Source organism: Tiliqua scincoides, chromosome 1 (assembly GCF_035046505.1).
Source record: "Tiliqua scincoides isolate rTilSci1 chromosome 1, rTilSci1.hap2, whole genome shotgun sequence".
Taxonomy (NCBI): Eukaryota; Metazoa; Chordata; class Lepidosauria; order Squamata; family Scincidae; genus Tiliqua; species Tiliqua scincoides.
In genome coordinates, this window is record NC_089821.1 from 133,675,150 (window position 1) to 133,692,373 (window position 17,224).

The window sequence follows — 17,224 nt, forward strand, 5'->3', positions numbered from 1 at the left end:
ACAGCTCTGCATCCGCTTCTTCTGAGCAAGAGGGAGGAGGGGAGCCCCCACACAGCCGCCCCCACTCCTGCACTGCCTGCTTCTCTCTGCCCTTCAGCCCCAGCCCCTCTCTTCCCTCCACCAGTCTTCACTCTGTTGTACTGTTTTCTCCCCCTTCTCTTCTCCCTTCCCCACTGCCCCTCTTTCTCTGCTCCCTATTTACAAGCCATGCAATCAGGGAAACTGACCAGGAAACCCCCTGACAGCCTTGAACCTGCTGTAAATCAAGAGGAGGAAACAGCCCTCAGACCAGGTGAGGGTGGGCTTGTTGCAGCTGCAGGATGCACCTTCCCTGAAAGTGGAAATACTCCCATCAAATGTCTCACAAACTACAATTCAGAGCACCATTACTTAGGAATAACACCCAGGGAAAGCAATGGGTCTGCTTCTGAGTAAATAGGGTTTCAGCTATGTGCAGCTGCACTTGGTCACAGCCATTTGCTGTTGCTTGTCTCTGCTGTGAATTGAATTGCACACTCCCAGTTGTGTTCTAAGTTGTATGTTATATGTAGAGCTTCTGGCTTAAGAGCAGAAGACTCTGCCTTTGCAAAACTGTTTTGCATCAGAAGTGTCCTGAGAAATTCTGAGCGATAGATCACTTTTTAATGTTTTAGTTTTTTTCCTGTGCTGGTCTTCAGTCACTGGTTCATACATGGATCGATCACCAAAAATTAGCTGTTGGTGGGGCTTTCACAGTCAACTAGCTACCTCCCTTCCTGCCTTGCTGACCCTGCAAGGCATTCTGGAGCACTGCCATTATTTCATTCTCTTTAAAGGTTCTGTTGAGTGCCCCTGGGGGTACATGAACCCCAGGTTGGGAACCACTCTTCTATTAGTATGTTGTTTACAGTGCAGTTACTCTTTGATAGTGTTTACAAAAAGATGGTGAAGACCAGAATTTAAAAGTTTATGAATAAAAATGAATCTTATGATCTTTTACTATATTTTTAATAAATTAGAGACTGTCAGTTCTTAGGTAACAATTACTGGTAGGTTATTTTTCAGGATCTGGCCTAGGGTGAAATCAGACAAAACTACAATCAGACACCCCCTCGCCCCCAAGTTTATGACCCCAACTTATCCAAGGGTCTTAGAAAATTCTATGATTCTTGCCTTAAAACCTGCCCTCGACTTATCTGTGAGATCAACTTATGGGCAAGTATCTGCAGTAGGTCGCCCAGCGCTTTTATAAGTATTTGTTTTAATAACAAAAAGTGACAACTTGAGACACACAACTGAATAAAAGTTCTAGTGTCAGCTCTGATGTATGGAAATGAGAGCTGACTCATACTAACACCTTATTGGTTCCCTGCTGTGTGCCAACACCTCATTGGCTCTCAGAACAATCAGTTTTGAGTTAAGCAAATCCACATTTTGTTACATGTGGCTGCTTTAGATTCCAGCAGCCCAGATTAAGAGTTGTTGTCCCCATCCCCAGCCCCATCTTCATCCCCCTCCATCTGTGGGCGAAACTCAGACCAAAGGGAGTCAAAGCGCCCAAAGCCTTGCAAGCCCTCCCTAGCCTACAAGTGCAGGAAGGCACCATTCTTCGTCAGCAATCTTATCCACACAATGAAGAGTAAACCCCATTGATTATACTGGTGCTTACTTCTGAGTCGACATGCCAGGGATTGGGCTCTAAGGCTGCAATCCTACCCACACTTTTCTGGGAGTTAGCTCCATTGACTGCAATGGGACTTTCTTCTGAGTAGACAGGAGTGGGCTGTCAGACATCCCTAAACCCTTTGAGGGAAGAGGGGGAGCTCACTGAGGAAGGTGAAGAGCAAGCAGACCCTAGAGCAGGACTTTTCAAACTGGGGCATCGCAACCCTTCTCCAGGATGGGCTGGACAAAGGACTGTTCACTAATACGCTAAGAGGCAGGTGGGAGCTGAGCAGTGTTTTGGGGGCAGATTTGGGGAGAGTCTCTTGACCCACCCTCACATGAGATGATTTCTAGGGGGGGTGGCACTCCTTAACCTCCCCCCCACCTGTCCATAGATTCCCCAGCTGGAACTTAAATGGGGTCCTGGAAGCCCTCACAGGTCCCATCCCTGTCCCCCACATTTGAAACCTCAGCTACAGTACTACTTAAGGAATTTACCTTCAGGGTCTTATTTCTGGTGGCAATCACCTCAGCAAGGAGAGTGTCAGAGCTGGGGGCATCTTCAGTGTACCCCGGGCTATGCATCTTCCACAGGAAAAAGGTGGTACTTAAACAGGACCCTACCTTCATCTCAAAGGTTAACCCAGTGCTCCATGGGGCACAGGAGGTAGTCCTTCGTTCCTTTTGCCCCAAGCCCACACGCCCCAAGGAGATGATCTGGCACACTTTAGGTGTGTGCAAGGCACTCCATTTTTATACGGAGAGGACCAGGGATTCAGATAGGCTGAGTCCCTTAAGGGGTCCACTGTTGGTCATAAGGCATCAGCCAGCTCCCTGGCCCAATGGCTGTCTCTGCATAGTGGTGGCATACAGGGCCCAGGAGGGAGGAGCCATCAGAGTAACAGTTCATTTTGTCAGGAGCACAGCAATGTCTGTGGCGTTTGATTGGTACTCTTCTTTCATAGAAATATGTAGGGCTGCAATGTGGGCATCAATCCATATGTTTGAAAAATCCATGTTTGATTCGTATGTGATCACAGCTGCCTCGTCCAACGCCTCCATGGGGCGTTAGGGGGTTGCAACAGGTGATGAGATCATGAGTGATGCCCCTCACTGGTCCCACCCATCCACACAGCTCTGGTACATCCCAGGAGTCAAGAATGACACCCTTCCTTCCCCAGTGAAATGCGGAATTTCTTAACTGAGAATTCCGGTTCTGGGAGAAGAAGGGTGGCATTCTACCCACCTCAGCACCAGGCTCGGGGGCGGGGGACAGCATCCTAGAGTGGGGGGGGGAGAGCAGGCCATAGGCACCTGTGGTTGTAGTTGGTTGTCTGTTGGAACTGCCAGCATGCTGTGACGAAAGTTATTTAACTGTTGGTATGTTAAGTTCTAATCCAGTCCTTATAGCGTGGAACAGGGAGTTAGACTGACTTCGGACTCAATCCTATGGGGAGTTCGGTCTGAGGAGTGAGGGGGCACCCATAAGAAGGAGGCTTCTTTTTAGGACTGACCTGCCTTCTAGAGGGGAGGGGCTTCTCAGGAGTCAAGAATGCCATTCTTCTTCCCCCAAAACTGGAATTCTCACGTAAGAAAATTTGCATTTTTCACAATTTTGGCCTGTAGTGGTCAGTCTCTCTCTCTCTCTCTCTCACACACACACACACTCACACTCACAGACAAACCCAAACCCCTGAGAGTGTCACCCGGAGTAGTCCGCACCCCTTAGCGACTCCACTGCATAAGAGCAGCATTAGAAGTGTAAGAAAGAGATTTTTAAAGACTTGATTTTCCTGACAGGGGCTTTAAATCTATTTTGGGAAAAGCAATAGATGAAATGTCACTTGAGTGCTTTTTGTGTCCTTAGTAACTAGAGGCTTTGTCTGCTATAAAAAAGAATGGTGTGAATTAGTAGATGAATTATTTTTTTAAATGTCATTTACCTTGTATATGCACTAGTTCTGCTCTGGAAGATAAAGAGAAAGCTATGGCAGCTCTGCTTCAAGATTTTCAAAATGAACACCTTAAAGAAAAAGAACTACAGAATACATTAGATGAACAGCAGAATCAGCATAAGATAAGAGAGGATGAGAAGTCAAAAGCATTAGAGGTAAAATATTGAATGAAACTATAGTTTGTTTATTCTTCTAGTATGCCTCCAAATTCTGCAAGGATTTATTTAGGACTTTTAAAAATGGATTTTTGTAGGAAGGAATGGGTTGGAATAGAGGGAAGAATTGACTTGGAACTTTTCTATATACAAGAACTCATTCATGCCCACTTATTCCCTATTATAACTGAGCTGTAGTTTTCTTGGCAGGGGCTAATACAGAGGTGGGTGTGCTGTGATTGGCTGCATCATAGAGTTTGTATCCTCTGCCCTGTGGTAAGAAAGTGTGTGGAGCAGGGGAATAGCAGCAGATGCAATTTGCTGCTATTTTTCCCTTCCCCAATTGTTTCTCACAAGGTTACTCCTTCCTACAACAGGTCTGTTGTTGGTGTAGCATTTTGGGGGCATTGAAGGTGTGCCTGTGGTCTGAAGGGGGTAGGATATGGCTACATTCTCCTCCTTGTCCTGCTCACACCTTCCCACATCACACCCCAGTCTCCTTCCCATCTTGTCCTCTCTGCCATCAGAGTTGCACCAGCATATGAGTTATGCCGGTGCAGTGTTGCAGTGTTGTGCCAGCCTCTTGGACATATCTGCTGGCCATAATTGCACCTGTGTACATGGAGACATACTGGCATATCTCAAGGATAGGGATTGGGCTCCCAATCAGGACTTTTCAAGCTCTTCTGCAGGGGGGTTGGACTACATGACCTTGTAGGTCCCTTCCAACAGTATGATTCTGAGTTCAGTTCTCATCTTTGCCATGAACTCACTAGATGGCTTTGCATGGATTTAATTAATTAACTAATTAATTAATTTGCCCCGCATTGGGGCCCCCAAGGCAGCTTTAGGCAAACTTTTAGGCAGCTTTTTCCTTCTCAGGTTCATTTGCCTGCCTAAGTGGCGGTAAAACTGTGTCTTCGTGTTGTGTCAGCATGTCTAGTTTACCTTATCGTACTTGGAACTAACAAGTTATGGTCTTCTGGATCTAAATCTGCTTTTTAAATTTAATTTATAAACTGGAATTCCTGGAGGCATTAAATATTTTGTACCTTTATGTTCATAGCTTAATTATAACTCAGTTTGTTACCTAAACAGGTTTCTTAGTGTACATATGTACTGTAAGCTGTGCAGCTCGAAGCCAAGCTCCTTGGAGCTTGGTGTTCCCAGATGTCTGGCAACAATGGCATGACATCATCACTGTGCATCCAGAAACACTGTTGAGCTGCTGCACAACCAGGAAAGTGATATGCTCACTGGTGTAGAGCCCTTAGAGGGAATATAGCTTACAACCTTTGAAGGTCTAGTGCAGGGGTGCTCAAACTTTTAACTTTAGGGATGCTGGACCTTTAACAAGTGTATAGAAGAGAGAATTTCAGCAGGTGTAGCTTGTCATCTGTGGGATGACAAGTTGCACCTGCTGCAATTCTCTCTTCTATACACTTGTTAAAGGTCCAGCATCCCTAAAGTTGAAAGTTTGAGCACCCCTGGTCTAGTGTAATGATAGTGAATTTCTTCTCTCGTACAGGAGTTGCAGGCTGCCTTGGAACTACAATGCATTCAAAACAACCAGCTATCTGTGGCTTTAGAGCATGAACAGGTAGCAAACAGTAATCTCCGTAAAGAACTTCAAATTGAGAATTCTCGCTATGAGGCCCTATTATCCCAAGATCAAAATAAGATTTTGGAGCTGCAGAGGACTGTAGATATTGAGAAGAACCGTAGTTTAGAGCTTTTAAATGCTTTGAACCATGAACGTGTTTTGACAGAACAGCTGAGCATGAGAATAAATGAGTGTTTGTCTTGTAAACATAAAGATTCATTACAAGAACTTCAAGCTCAGTTGTATATAGAGAGGTCACATGCTAGGGAACTAGCAATGATAATTGAAAAGACACGTCAACAGGTACTTGTTTCTAAGAAACAAACAAGCGAAATGCAATTATGCCATGAAGAACCTCAAAAGGAAAAAGATCTGAACACCAGTTTACAGGTTACCCAGGCATTTCTGCAAAATCAAAAAGAGGACATAATCCATGCCTTGGAGGTACAGCAGGAAAAAGAGGCACAGCTGAAAAGGGAATGGAAGCATCTGCAGTCAATTCTTAGATCACTGAGAGAGCAGGAGAACAAAATAGAACAAAGAGCCAAAGAAAGAAAGCATGAACAACAAACAGAAAGAGTTCAATTAAAGGAACTGAAGAAAGCTCAAGAGAATCAGGTAAAAACACTGGCTTTCATTTTTGTTTAATTTTTTTGTCATGGTGGCAGAATAAATTTCTTGAGCATTGTTGCTTATACAGTCTAAGATTTGTTGTTTTGAAAATCCACCTTATGATACAACAATAAACATCATTTTATGCCAATAAAGGTGAATGAAATGAAATGAAAACATCATGCATGATTTGAGGCATGAGGCATGATTTGAGTGCCTAACTTGGAAATGTCAATACAGGTAGTTCCTTACTTAAGGACATCCAGCTTACAGATGTCCCAACTTAAGGACAGCCATGTTGTGCTTTTGTGCAGGCATAGTCCGTCCACTCTGACTTTTTTGCACAGACATAGCACTGGTTTGTGAGACACTAGTTTGAAAGACACTGGTTTTGGGGGTGGAGTTAAACACACAGAGAGAGAGAGAGAGAGAGAGAGAGAGAGAAGGGGGGGAGAAAGACACTGTTTTGGAGATGCAGAGGTGGTGGGTAAAGGAGAGCCAGCATAGTACTCTACTTGTGTTTCTCTCCAACTAATACAAATGCAAATTTTAACTTTTTGTAAATGAAAAATGCAAGTTGTAAAATGCAGCTAATACAAATGCTGTTGCCTCACCCCAGCTAAGCTGCTCTAAGGCCCATTTTGTATGCTAAATAACGAAAAAGCAGGGTTACCACAGAGTGTACATTCACTAGGAAGTGAATTGTTACCTGTTTTATAGATTACTTATAGAAATAAATATTTCTATACTGTTTTTCAAGCACTACAGAAACTCGTCCACAATTCTGTGTACATCATATAACTAATGTTTCAACCAAAGTATAGGCAGATTCAGCATTCACGGTTTCAGTTATCCACTGGGGACACCCTTCCAAGCTGCCTGCAACCTCTTCCTGGTCACACCAAGGTTCCTCCCTTCCTTCAGTGTTGCCCCAGAATGCATTGCAATTCATTTGCTTCCTGGTCACAAAGGAACTAGGCATAATTGGGGAAGGGAGGAGCTTTGCACAACTAGAAAGAGGCTTCTGTCAACTCAAAAGACTGCCTGCAGCCCTCCAAATGCAGCGGTTTCGCCACACAGAGCTATTTTGGGCTGTTTTCAATTTGTTCCCAACATTTTGTGGAAGTTGTCCCCAGTATCCATGAATTCACAGTGTCCATGGGTGGTCTGGAACGGAACCTCTGTGGGTATGGCGGTATGCCTATATGTTTCAACTTGGGTACCTCTAGTACCTAGCCTGTACTTATGTAGGGAACTACCTGCAACCTTTATGTGTTTGTAGCATGCAATTCATTTTTGTATATTGGAGATACTACATTCTGCTGTTGGCATGATTACTTGTTCCAGGATGAACAAGGTCAGGTCAAGCTCCCCCTGGCTTTTTCAATATTCTTTCCAGTTTTTGTTTGTTTTATTTTTCTTGTGTAACACAGCCTTTGCCTTTGTACCTTGAATGTGTAAACTGAAAGCAAACATTGGAGTGGGTTGAGGGATTATTACCTCAACATAACAAATCTGACACAGAAAAGTATATTTCGAATAATGTTTTGTTTTGTTTTCTCCAGTGCATTTTTTCAGCAATAACCTTCACAATATGGGATTGCTGAGGCACTAACTTCTTCCTATAGCTTGTGGATATGTATACAGTACTGGATATATATTGCAAATTAAACTTTTTGTTCTAATAGCATGAGTTGGAATTACAACAATGGCAGATCAGTGGAAGAATCAAGGAATTGCAACAGATGCTAGAAGACTTGAAGGAACAGGAAGGACACCTTAATTCTCATAACAATCTGCACAGGCTTTCTTCCTGTTCTTCAAAAAATACCAGCTTACCCTTTACAACTGATGCTGTAATGCTGCATGTGAAGCAACAGAAACTAGAAAACATCAGAGAGCAGTTGCTTGTTGTTGCTGCTTATCTTTCTGAGTTCATATATAAAACTGTGGATAAGTAAGTATTTTTGCAAATATCTTATTTTTGTATTTCTAGTTCTGGAAATGTCTTCTAGATAGTTGTAAAAAAAAAATTGCAGCTGTGGGTCATGGTCTCCAGTACTTACTAGTTACTGTAATGATAAGTTGTAATAGTTGGCCACAGCTAACGAACTGACTAGAAACACCTCTTTTGATGAAACCTGTTAAATGTAATTAGAATCTTGACACTAAAAATGACAATTTTTGCTTTCATGGTCAAGTGTCCCATCTAGACAAGGGAGAAATATTTTTTGTCAGAAGGGGGATCTTTCCTTGTTTCATAGAAGCTAAAAAATAAAAGTATCAGTAAGACTGGCTTGTATTAGTGCTTCAGGGCTGGTTTGCCTCCGTCGCACTTTTAAGGCGAGTTGCCAGTCTTAACCCATTTCTGCCCAACCTACAGGTGTACACATTTGATCCCTGTTGTGTATATGCAATGTTGGGCAGAAGCAGTTGGGCTTTAAACAGTTTGAATGCTATCTTTAAACCAAACAACTCAGACTTTGGATGTAGTTTGACTTTGCAGTCATAGCTTTGTAGGATGACTTTGCAGTCATAGCTCTGCTCCATGGAATGGCTACCTAGCTTACAACCATTATCTTTTTCTGACCTATGTGAAACAGAGCGGTTAATTGGTCTGCATCTAATGATGAAGCTGTTGGAATTTTGTTGCATACACTCGAGGAACTTAAAGCAGAATTACTTTCTTCTTCAAAACCTCTGGTAAGAAGGTGCATTTTATTTTTACAAATTATATTAACAGTTTGGAAAAATTAGATTAATGGAAAGCTGAGAATTCCTTTTGATATCTTCAAGTGTTGACTGTGAAGACAAAGCAGAGTAAACCCTTGTGTGTTGAAATTGCTGTGGCCCAGGGTATTTCTTAGCGCAGTGTGTGCTCTTTCTTCTGGTGGTATTTCTTCTCATAGGCAAAGGAGGAATCATAAAGAGAATTCCTCTTAAGGAGCAAAGGAGATAAAGTATCACAGTATTCTAAAAAGAGAGTGACATGTGCAGGCATTTAACTAGCCTGCACCAGATGTGTGGTTGGTCTGTGGAACTCCTTGCCACAGGATGTGGTGACAGCATCTGGCCTGGATGCCTTTAAAAGGGGATTGGACAAGTTTCTGGAGGAAAAATCCATTACGGGTTACAAGCCATGATGTGTATGCACAACCTCCTGATTTTAGAAATGGGCTATGTCAGATGCAAGGGAGGGCACCAGGATGCAGGTCTCTTGTTATCAGGTGTGCTCCCTGGGGCATTTGGTAGGGCCGCTGTGAGATACAGGAAACTGAACTAGATGGGCCAATGGCCTGATCCAGTGGGGCTGTTCTTATGCAATTATTCTGTGAGAAATTACATTCATAAGAACATTCACAAGTTGCAACCCATGTAAGAGTTGCAGCCTGTATATATCCCATTCTCCAGTGGGATCTCCATGTCCGTGTCAGTCCTCATTTGGGTAGCTCCACGCTCTGAGTCGGCAGGCTAGAGGAAAGCAAGTTCCTGAGAGGGAGGGGCTGCCTGGACTTTCCCCAGTCTGGCCTAGCCTTTCAGCTCCTGCTGACCCCCCTCCCCCCACTGGAGTACACAGGGAACCCTTGGGCATCCCTTCAGGGCAGCAGCAGACCTCACGTCTTCACACCTGCCTTCCCTCACTGCAGGTGCCCCTGCTGCTTCCTTCTAGGCTGCCTGCCTCCCACACACAGACCAGCCACCTTTTGAATTTTGCACGCATGCACGATTCAAGCCTCTCCCTCCTCCCGCACACGGCTGGGTATTGGGTAAATTATTTTCTAAAGTTCACTGTAGTCTCAGAGACCCTAGAAAAAAATCCCATCTGTTTTTATATTCTTCCTGGATTTTGCAAATTTGTTTTCTGTGAACAGCCCAATTCTGTGAAATGCACTCCAAAAGAGTTGAGGTAATTGTTGAGATAACCCCTGCTAACTGGTTAAGAGGCACTTTTTCAAGTGGGTGCTCCTCTTTTATTTAGCAGGGGGAGAGTAACTGGCCCACCTCACCCCAGCAGTACCTTTTATAGTGGCTGTCTGCTGATGTTACATCTTTTTAGATTGTGAGCCCTTTCGGGACAGGGCGCCATTAGTTATTTGATTTTTCTTTTCTGTAAACCGCGTTGTGAACTTTTTGTTGAAAAATAGTATATAAATACTGTTAATAATAATAATAATAAAGTGTTAAACACTAGTACTTACCCTCAGACCAATCACTGATGTACCATTCTTGCTTTCCTACCTTTGTTGGCATAGACTGTGTTGTTCAATAGGCAAAGGGAGACAGGATAGGTTTCTGAAAGCTCTGTGTATATGCATGTCATGCTATACATTGTTTATCAGTCTAGGCATCTGGAAGCACTGCACAGACCTGTACAATTGTTCCCAAATGTCAGAAAGACTTAAAAGGCAAGTAGGACAAATGAAAACACCTGTGTCCCACTTAGTGACAGGACCTGCATCCTGAACAGCTGTGTCCTGGCCAAATGCATCCCAGTCATTGGCATCCCTAGACATTTGTGTCCAGTTTTTTTTGCATTCTGGACATTTGTGTCCCAGTATATCTATATATTTATATATTAGACATATTTTTAAAATTTTTAAAACACAAAGGTACGGTTAGGGCTGGGAAAAGAGGATTACCATATATAACATGGGGCTTGTTGCCCAGTTATAATGGGATGCAAATAACTGGGGTGCAAAAAAAAACCAAGCATGGATGTCCAGGCAAAAAATCTGGGCATGAATGTCCATTTGACTGGGACGCAGATTATCCAGGACATAAATAGTTTAGTACTGTCCCACTTCTTCAGAAAGCTGCATTATCAGCTGTAGCAAAAACTGTTGTTTTTGCTGTGATTGCTGAAGTCGAACTATAGCATCAGTGTGCATCACTGATTAAGACTGAGAATGCAGCTTTTGTATCTGTTTAAGAGTACTTGAGTACAAAGGCATGATCATGGAAACCATATAACTAAGCAGATTTTTATGGCCCAGTTAGGATATGTTGCCTGAACTGACAGTGTTCTGGTGGTGTAAAGTCATTTATGGCCGTTGCAAAACATAACACGCCATACAGCACATCCTGGCCACTGCCACAAGCAGTGAGCAGTTGAGTCCACATGCTAGTGGATAGAGAAAGAGCCCTGGTGCTAGTAGGTCAGCACAGGGGGTGGGAAGAACAGAGCGGGGGGGAGGAGGAATGGGGAAACTACTGGGCTAGAGCGGAGGGCAGATCGAGACCAGGAAAGGGCGATATTGGTGGTAGCAGCACCATTGATAACCCCCTTCCTGGTCTCAATCTGCCTTCCCATGTCTGCTCAGTCTTACAGCAACTATACAGCTGGTACAGGACTGAGTAAGCCCAGCAAGGCAGCGATGGCTTACCTCAGGGCAAGGGAACAAATGTTCCCTTGCCTCGAGGAGACCTTTGCAGCCTGAAACACCCCCACAGGATGTAACGTGCCCCATTGGTGCAGCTCCATCACCACGCATGAAGTTAGGTAGGATTGGGTTGTTAAAAGACTATCTAAACTCTTCTAAGTGTATGCTAAACTTTTCAGCATACACTTAAATTCTTTAAATTTATCTTCTCATGGGTTAAAACATCACAAAGGTATTTTCATTGTTTTTGTGTTTTTATTTGAACATTTTTGAATGAAAATATGAATGCCTTTATTGTATCTAACTGTGAAGGCTTTTAAAACTCTTTTATTTTTAGGTAACACCCATATGTATTATTAACTCAATCCCAGAATCAGAAGGGATTGATTGGCAGGAAGAGAAACCTGTTTTGCAGAATGGTTTAAAAGCAATGGAGTACAAAGCATCAAAAACTCATTTTATAATGGAAAACCATTCACCTGGAGCTTCCAACTTGAAGGTAATTTGATTTGATAATTTCCTTTTAATTCTGTTTTCATCCATGTCAGCACTAGTGTATGGAGAGAATTTGGCTAAAATAGGAAAGGTGAGCATTTGAGGAGCTGGAGCATTTGGGTCTGAAGACAAAACAAGTAGCCTGTCTTCACAGATTCTTTTGTCTCATTGGAAAAAAATCAGGAAGCACATTCTGTACAGACTCTAAGGCCAGTTTCTCTTACGTAATGGAAAACATTCCATCTTAGCTTCAAGCCACCTTCCTCTCCAGGTATGCCTACTAGCTCTGCCCTTCCATCTACTCAATAACAATTTCAGTGCTTCAGTGCTTTCCCAATATCTTCCAGTGTTGTATTTTCTTCAGTGCCTCAATAGCAGATAATTCCTCCTGTTCTGTCAGAAAATTGGAAGTCATCATGCCTTCCTAATCACTAAAATGTGAGGTTGTCACTCAGTTAAACATATCTTGGTAGAATAATTGTCAGGGTTGTTTCTGTTTCATCAGAAATCTTAAAAAATACATATACATAAAACAAATTGATTAATCAACTAATCAACATTCATTCATTCATTCAAAAGATGTATATACCACCTTTCCTATGTTTAGGATCATTACTACTAATCTCTTATATGCAAAATCCTCTGTTTGCTTATTCAGCTGCAGAAGTTATATAGAAAATATGTGAGAGCAGAGAGCTTTCGAAAAGCTCTTGTTTATCAGAAAAAATACCTTTTGCTGCTTCTGGGTGGATTCCAAGAATGTGAGCAGGCAACACTATCCTTGATAGCACGCATGGGCATCTATCCTTCCCCTCCTGATCTGAACATTTCCAAATCACGGAGCCGTTCTTTTACCAAATTCCGATCTGCAGTCAGGGTGGTCATTGCAGTATTAAGGTAAACAACCTTTTGTTGTTTTCTGAAAAGTATTTCTATTTGCAAATATAATTTCCTACTGTTGCTTTCCACAAGTCTTTTGGGGCGGGTGGGAGGGTAAGTGGAGATAAATCCTATTGTTTCAACTGTATTTGGAGAAAATTTAAGTGCTTGGTAAGATGCCAGATTATACTTTGTTTTATTATTTACATTCTTCCTCGAAGGAAGTCACCATGCATGTGAATCCTCAGAGATACAGGCTAAGGTTCCTGAGGTGTACTTGTGGAGGCATATTAGATAATCACTGTATATTCACTGTAGCATTACCAAGATATGTGCTTTTTAAAGTGTTTTGCACATTAATTTGTTAATTAAACACAATTAAATTAATTAATTAATTAATTAATCTCCCCCTTCCAGGTTAAAGTTTCTGGTGAAAAAATGGCAGAAAGTAAGTAGGAAAGAAATGCCGCCTGGAACCACTTCTCTAGGCATTGGACCCAACTCACGTGAGAATTTTTTCTGACATATGCTGTGGATCTATTACAGTTTTTCAGTACATTTTTTTATGCACAAGTAAACTGTAGTAAAGTAATAGTATGTTCTTGGGTTTCTGTTCTCTCTGCTGCTCCTGAATAAATGGCATGAAATTTGATCTCACATAATTCAGAAAGTATAAATTGTCAAGAAACCTACTTTCCTCTCTTGTACAAGGAGTTGCCACTGAAATTCAGGAAAAATAATCTCAACATTTTGAACATGTAGATGCTGCTGCTGCAGAAAGCAGGATATTGTGCTCCCAAGTATATATTAATTGTAGCTTTGTTTTTAGTCTTCTGTATATCTGCTTTGAGCCTGTCAGAATTCATGTATAAAGGGAAAACTATTAATTGTTCGATTCAGATCCCAGCGCTACAGTAGAGGTATTACGACAGCAACAGCCCTTCCCACATGTTACTACAGAGTCCCCTGCAACTCACGAAACTGGATATAGCAACAGGAATGACCATGTGAGGCTTGTGAACAGCTTGTCAAAATCACCACATCACTTGCATACTAGGTTAGTTTATGCTTGCTGCACATATTTGTCTTATCCATACAGTTGCTTTTCAGAATAATAGTGTTGTATATAAATCTCTAACTTAGATTGTAACTCTGATCTGTGAGCATATTCTTCCTTAGTTCACTGTATAATAAGAGCTGTTACCCACTCAAAGCATTGAAATGCTTCTTTGGGGTTGCCTCCACCAAACAAAAATGTTTTTAATGTGAACCATAACTGAATGTGTCCTGCAAAAAGCTGATACAATCTGCACTTTGTCCTGTGCCCTCTTCCAATTGTTGCTATACTTTGAAGGTTTCTTTAGTCTGTTTGCTGATCAACTATAAAAGTTACTGCAACAAGCATTTTTAGTATGAAAGCCAGTATTAGGCTTCACCAGAAAATTACAGTAGTGGTCAAAGATTGAGCTATGAATTGAGAAGTGCCCCATTTGAATCTGACCATATCATGAACTTGCTTAGGCATGCCATTGTCGGCCTCCTAATATAGGCACATACCTACTCCTGGATTGGGGGGGGGGGATCAATTTTGAACACATTGCAGTAATGCAGATGGGAGGTTACCAGACCAATTAACAGGCTCTTTTAATTAGTAACTAGGTTGGCTTTAGTCAGTGTGATGAACAAGCTAACAAATTGTGTGTTTTGAGAATTCTCTTAAATAGAAAGATTTCATTACTTTTTAAATATCCTGTAGGGTCAACAGCTCTGTTTCTCAAGTTTCATCTAAAGATCCTGAACATTCATTAACGGAATACATTTCTCATTTGGAGGCCATTCAGCAGAGACTAGGAATTATTATGCCAGGTGAGAGAGAGTTTTGATAAATTCTGAGACTGGCATTTGACTCCCTGTCTTAAATCATGCCCAGTACTTACCACATGAAGACAAAGTCTGTTTCTGTTCAGTTTTGCAATTCCCCCCTCCCCCCCCCCATCAAGCTTGTTGAACAGGGATAGTCATCTGGGAATCACAGTGGGCTCTGCATAAGGAGATTTTGTGCAAGCCAGTATGACATAGAAGTTAAAATACTTTCGGGTCGGGGAGGTCCAGGTTCATGAAAGCTTACTGAGTGACCTTGGATCAGGCTTTCTCTTTCAGTCTAAGTGACCTCATAGGGCAGGAGGTCTGGCTCAGTTGGTAGAGCTGCCGCCTTGTATGCCTGAAGATCTGAGGCTGCCAGTTTGAGACATCCGGAAGTACCTGAGAACTGATGACACACTGATATACTGATGAGCTGACCCTCGGTGGCAGAGAGGAGTTGCCATCAAGTGGAGCATGGGAGGCTAAGGGTTCAGAGAGAAGCCAGACCATGGAAGGAATCCAGCTGGAAGGAGGAGTTCTATGAAAGACTAGAACTATTCAATTGTAAAAATCCCTATGGGGGTTTAGAACAGCCTGCCCATGTAAACCACCTTGGATTAAAGTCTGAGGAGAAATCTGATAATCAAAGAAAGGCAGTATATAAATACCTGTATGTATAAATAAATAAAATAGGGCTGTTGTGAGGGTGAAGAACCATAAATGCTGCCCTGTACTCCTTGGAGGAAGGGAGGGGTGTGAATACAGTTAATGCAATACAATACTGACATGAGAGGAAGGGATATCCCAAGGAATATTGAATATTGAATGCTCTTCTGCTTTCCTCAAGAGCAGGATAAATAAGGAAATCCAGTGTGTCTGTACTATTTGGTTAGCACTATAATAAATGTGCATGTCGGCATAATAATATAAAATACAACCTGTTGTGTCTTACTGCTTGACTTCAAGTCAGATAGTTTTCCCTGTAGTTTGGTCTTCTATATAGAAAAGCCATCTTTATCCCAGTGCTCTGCTTGTCATGTTTTATTTGGTCTGTTTGTTGTTATACCGTTTTGTAAGACTGTTGAATTGTTTTTACTGAAATTGTAAGCCACCTTGGTGACTGCATATTGGTACAGAAATGTAACCTATACACATGTTTGATAGTGTCTTGGATTAAGTTGTAAGTGGTTATAACTTAGGGCCCAGTCCTATCCAACTTTCCAGTGCTGATGCAGCCACAGTGCAGGCTGGAGGTAAGAGAACAAATGTAAGGTAAGGAGGCCTCAGTGATTGCATCCACCACTACAAGATGCAGCACACACCCCACTGGCATGACTGCATTAGTGCTAGAAAGTTGGCTAGGATTGTGCCCTTAGATATTTAACATGTTTATATTAAATGATTCATTTTAAGCTAGGCTATTAAAAAAAAAGATTGAAGAGAAGTGATTTTACAAAAAATTAAAATCAAATTTAATTTTACAAATTAAGTTTGATTTTTCACTTTTTAAATCAGTATTTAATCCTCCCTGCATTGCATCATTAGTAAAAATTAAATGTTAATTTACTAACTTGAATTTGTATGAATTTAGGACTATCATCAGGACAGGAGAAACCTCAAATGTTGTGAAAACACTTCTTGGACCTGAGCTACAGATACCTGGGGCTGCCACTCTCTTCTCCAACAGATGCCTTGTACCAAGCGACATGCCTCCATGTACTGGGGCTGTCACCACTGTTGTTCAGTTGAATAAAAGGATCTGTGTCTGTGTTGGTTTTGCATCAAATTTTTATTCAAAATATTTGTAAATTTTAGTTTGCTTGTATTTTCTTTGAGGATTCTGACTATTCCATTTGAAAAGAACACTTCATAATTTTTATTTGAATAACAAAATAACAGGTAAACAAGCCTGTTTCACTGTATTGTAAATGCCAAATGCCAGTAAGTGTTTTTCTACTAAAATTATTCAATTGCATTTCATAAACACAGTTATTATAAAAATACTTTTGACTTCATAAATTCTTATTTAAACTACTGTGGTTTTGTTTTTTCTTCTTGTTTTTTATAATGGCTATTTTCCTTACTGGAAAAACTGTTAAAATTTGTATTTGGCAAATTGGAATGGGAAAAACATAATTAGCTATTCGGAGGATCCCTTTATCCTCTAAATCAGTGCTTCTCAAAGTCTCTGCTGTGGCAAACCATCATCTCCCCCCTCCCCCACATGCCAGGGTTTGGTGAGCTCTCTCTCTCTCTCTCTCTTGGCACATAGCACATCAGCTCTTGGAAGGCTTGGTGTGTGTCCCAGTCCTGCAGCGAGACTTCACTACTCTGATTTCTCAAGAAACTGAACGGCACACAGGAGCTATGCTATGGACTGGTAGCTGATGGTTCATGGACTTGTGCCAGTCCACAGACCATGTTTGAGAAGCCCTGCTCTAGGGTCGATTATATCCATGGCTATGGAGCTTGTGGATACAGTGGGACCCCTGTACGTGATGGGCAGTGCAATCCTCACTTGCACTGGAACAGGCGGGCCAGTGGGCCTGCGCTATATCCAGCGCAAGTTTGAGGCCAGAATCAGTGCAACCCAAGACAAGGGGAAAACCTTTCTCTTACACTGCACTGGCCGCAATG

The 17,224-nt window shown here is 42.0% G+C and overlaps 1 protein-coding gene across 3 annotated transcripts in view; it reads left to right on the top strand.

Moving 5' to 3' along the window:
- PCNT (pericentrin) overlaps positions 1–16,357 on the top strand; it is a 117,683-nt gene extending 101,326 nt beyond the window's left edge. For all 3 annotated transcript variants that reach the window (XM_066632089.1, XM_066632175.1, XM_066632252.1), the window contains 10 exons: positions 3,604–3,754; positions 5,283–5,975; positions 7,658–7,926; positions 8,573–8,672; positions 11,688–11,849; positions 12,504–12,742; positions 13,142–13,230; positions 13,625–13,781; positions 14,481–14,590; positions 16,179–16,357. In XM_066632089.1, coding sequence (XP_066488186.1) covers positions 3,604–3,754; positions 5,283–5,975; positions 7,658–7,926; positions 8,573–8,672; positions 11,688–11,849; positions 12,504–12,742; positions 13,142–13,230; positions 13,625–13,781; positions 14,481–14,590; positions 16,179–16,216 — 2,008 coding nt within the window. In that variant the 3' untranslated portion in view covers positions 16,217–16,357. The remainder of the gene's footprint in view (positions 1–3,603; positions 3,755–5,282; positions 5,976–7,657; positions 7,927–8,572; positions 8,673–11,687; positions 11,850–12,503; positions 12,743–13,141; positions 13,231–13,624; positions 13,782–14,480; positions 14,591–16,178) is intronic.
- Positions 16,358–17,224: the final 867 nt, after the last annotated feature.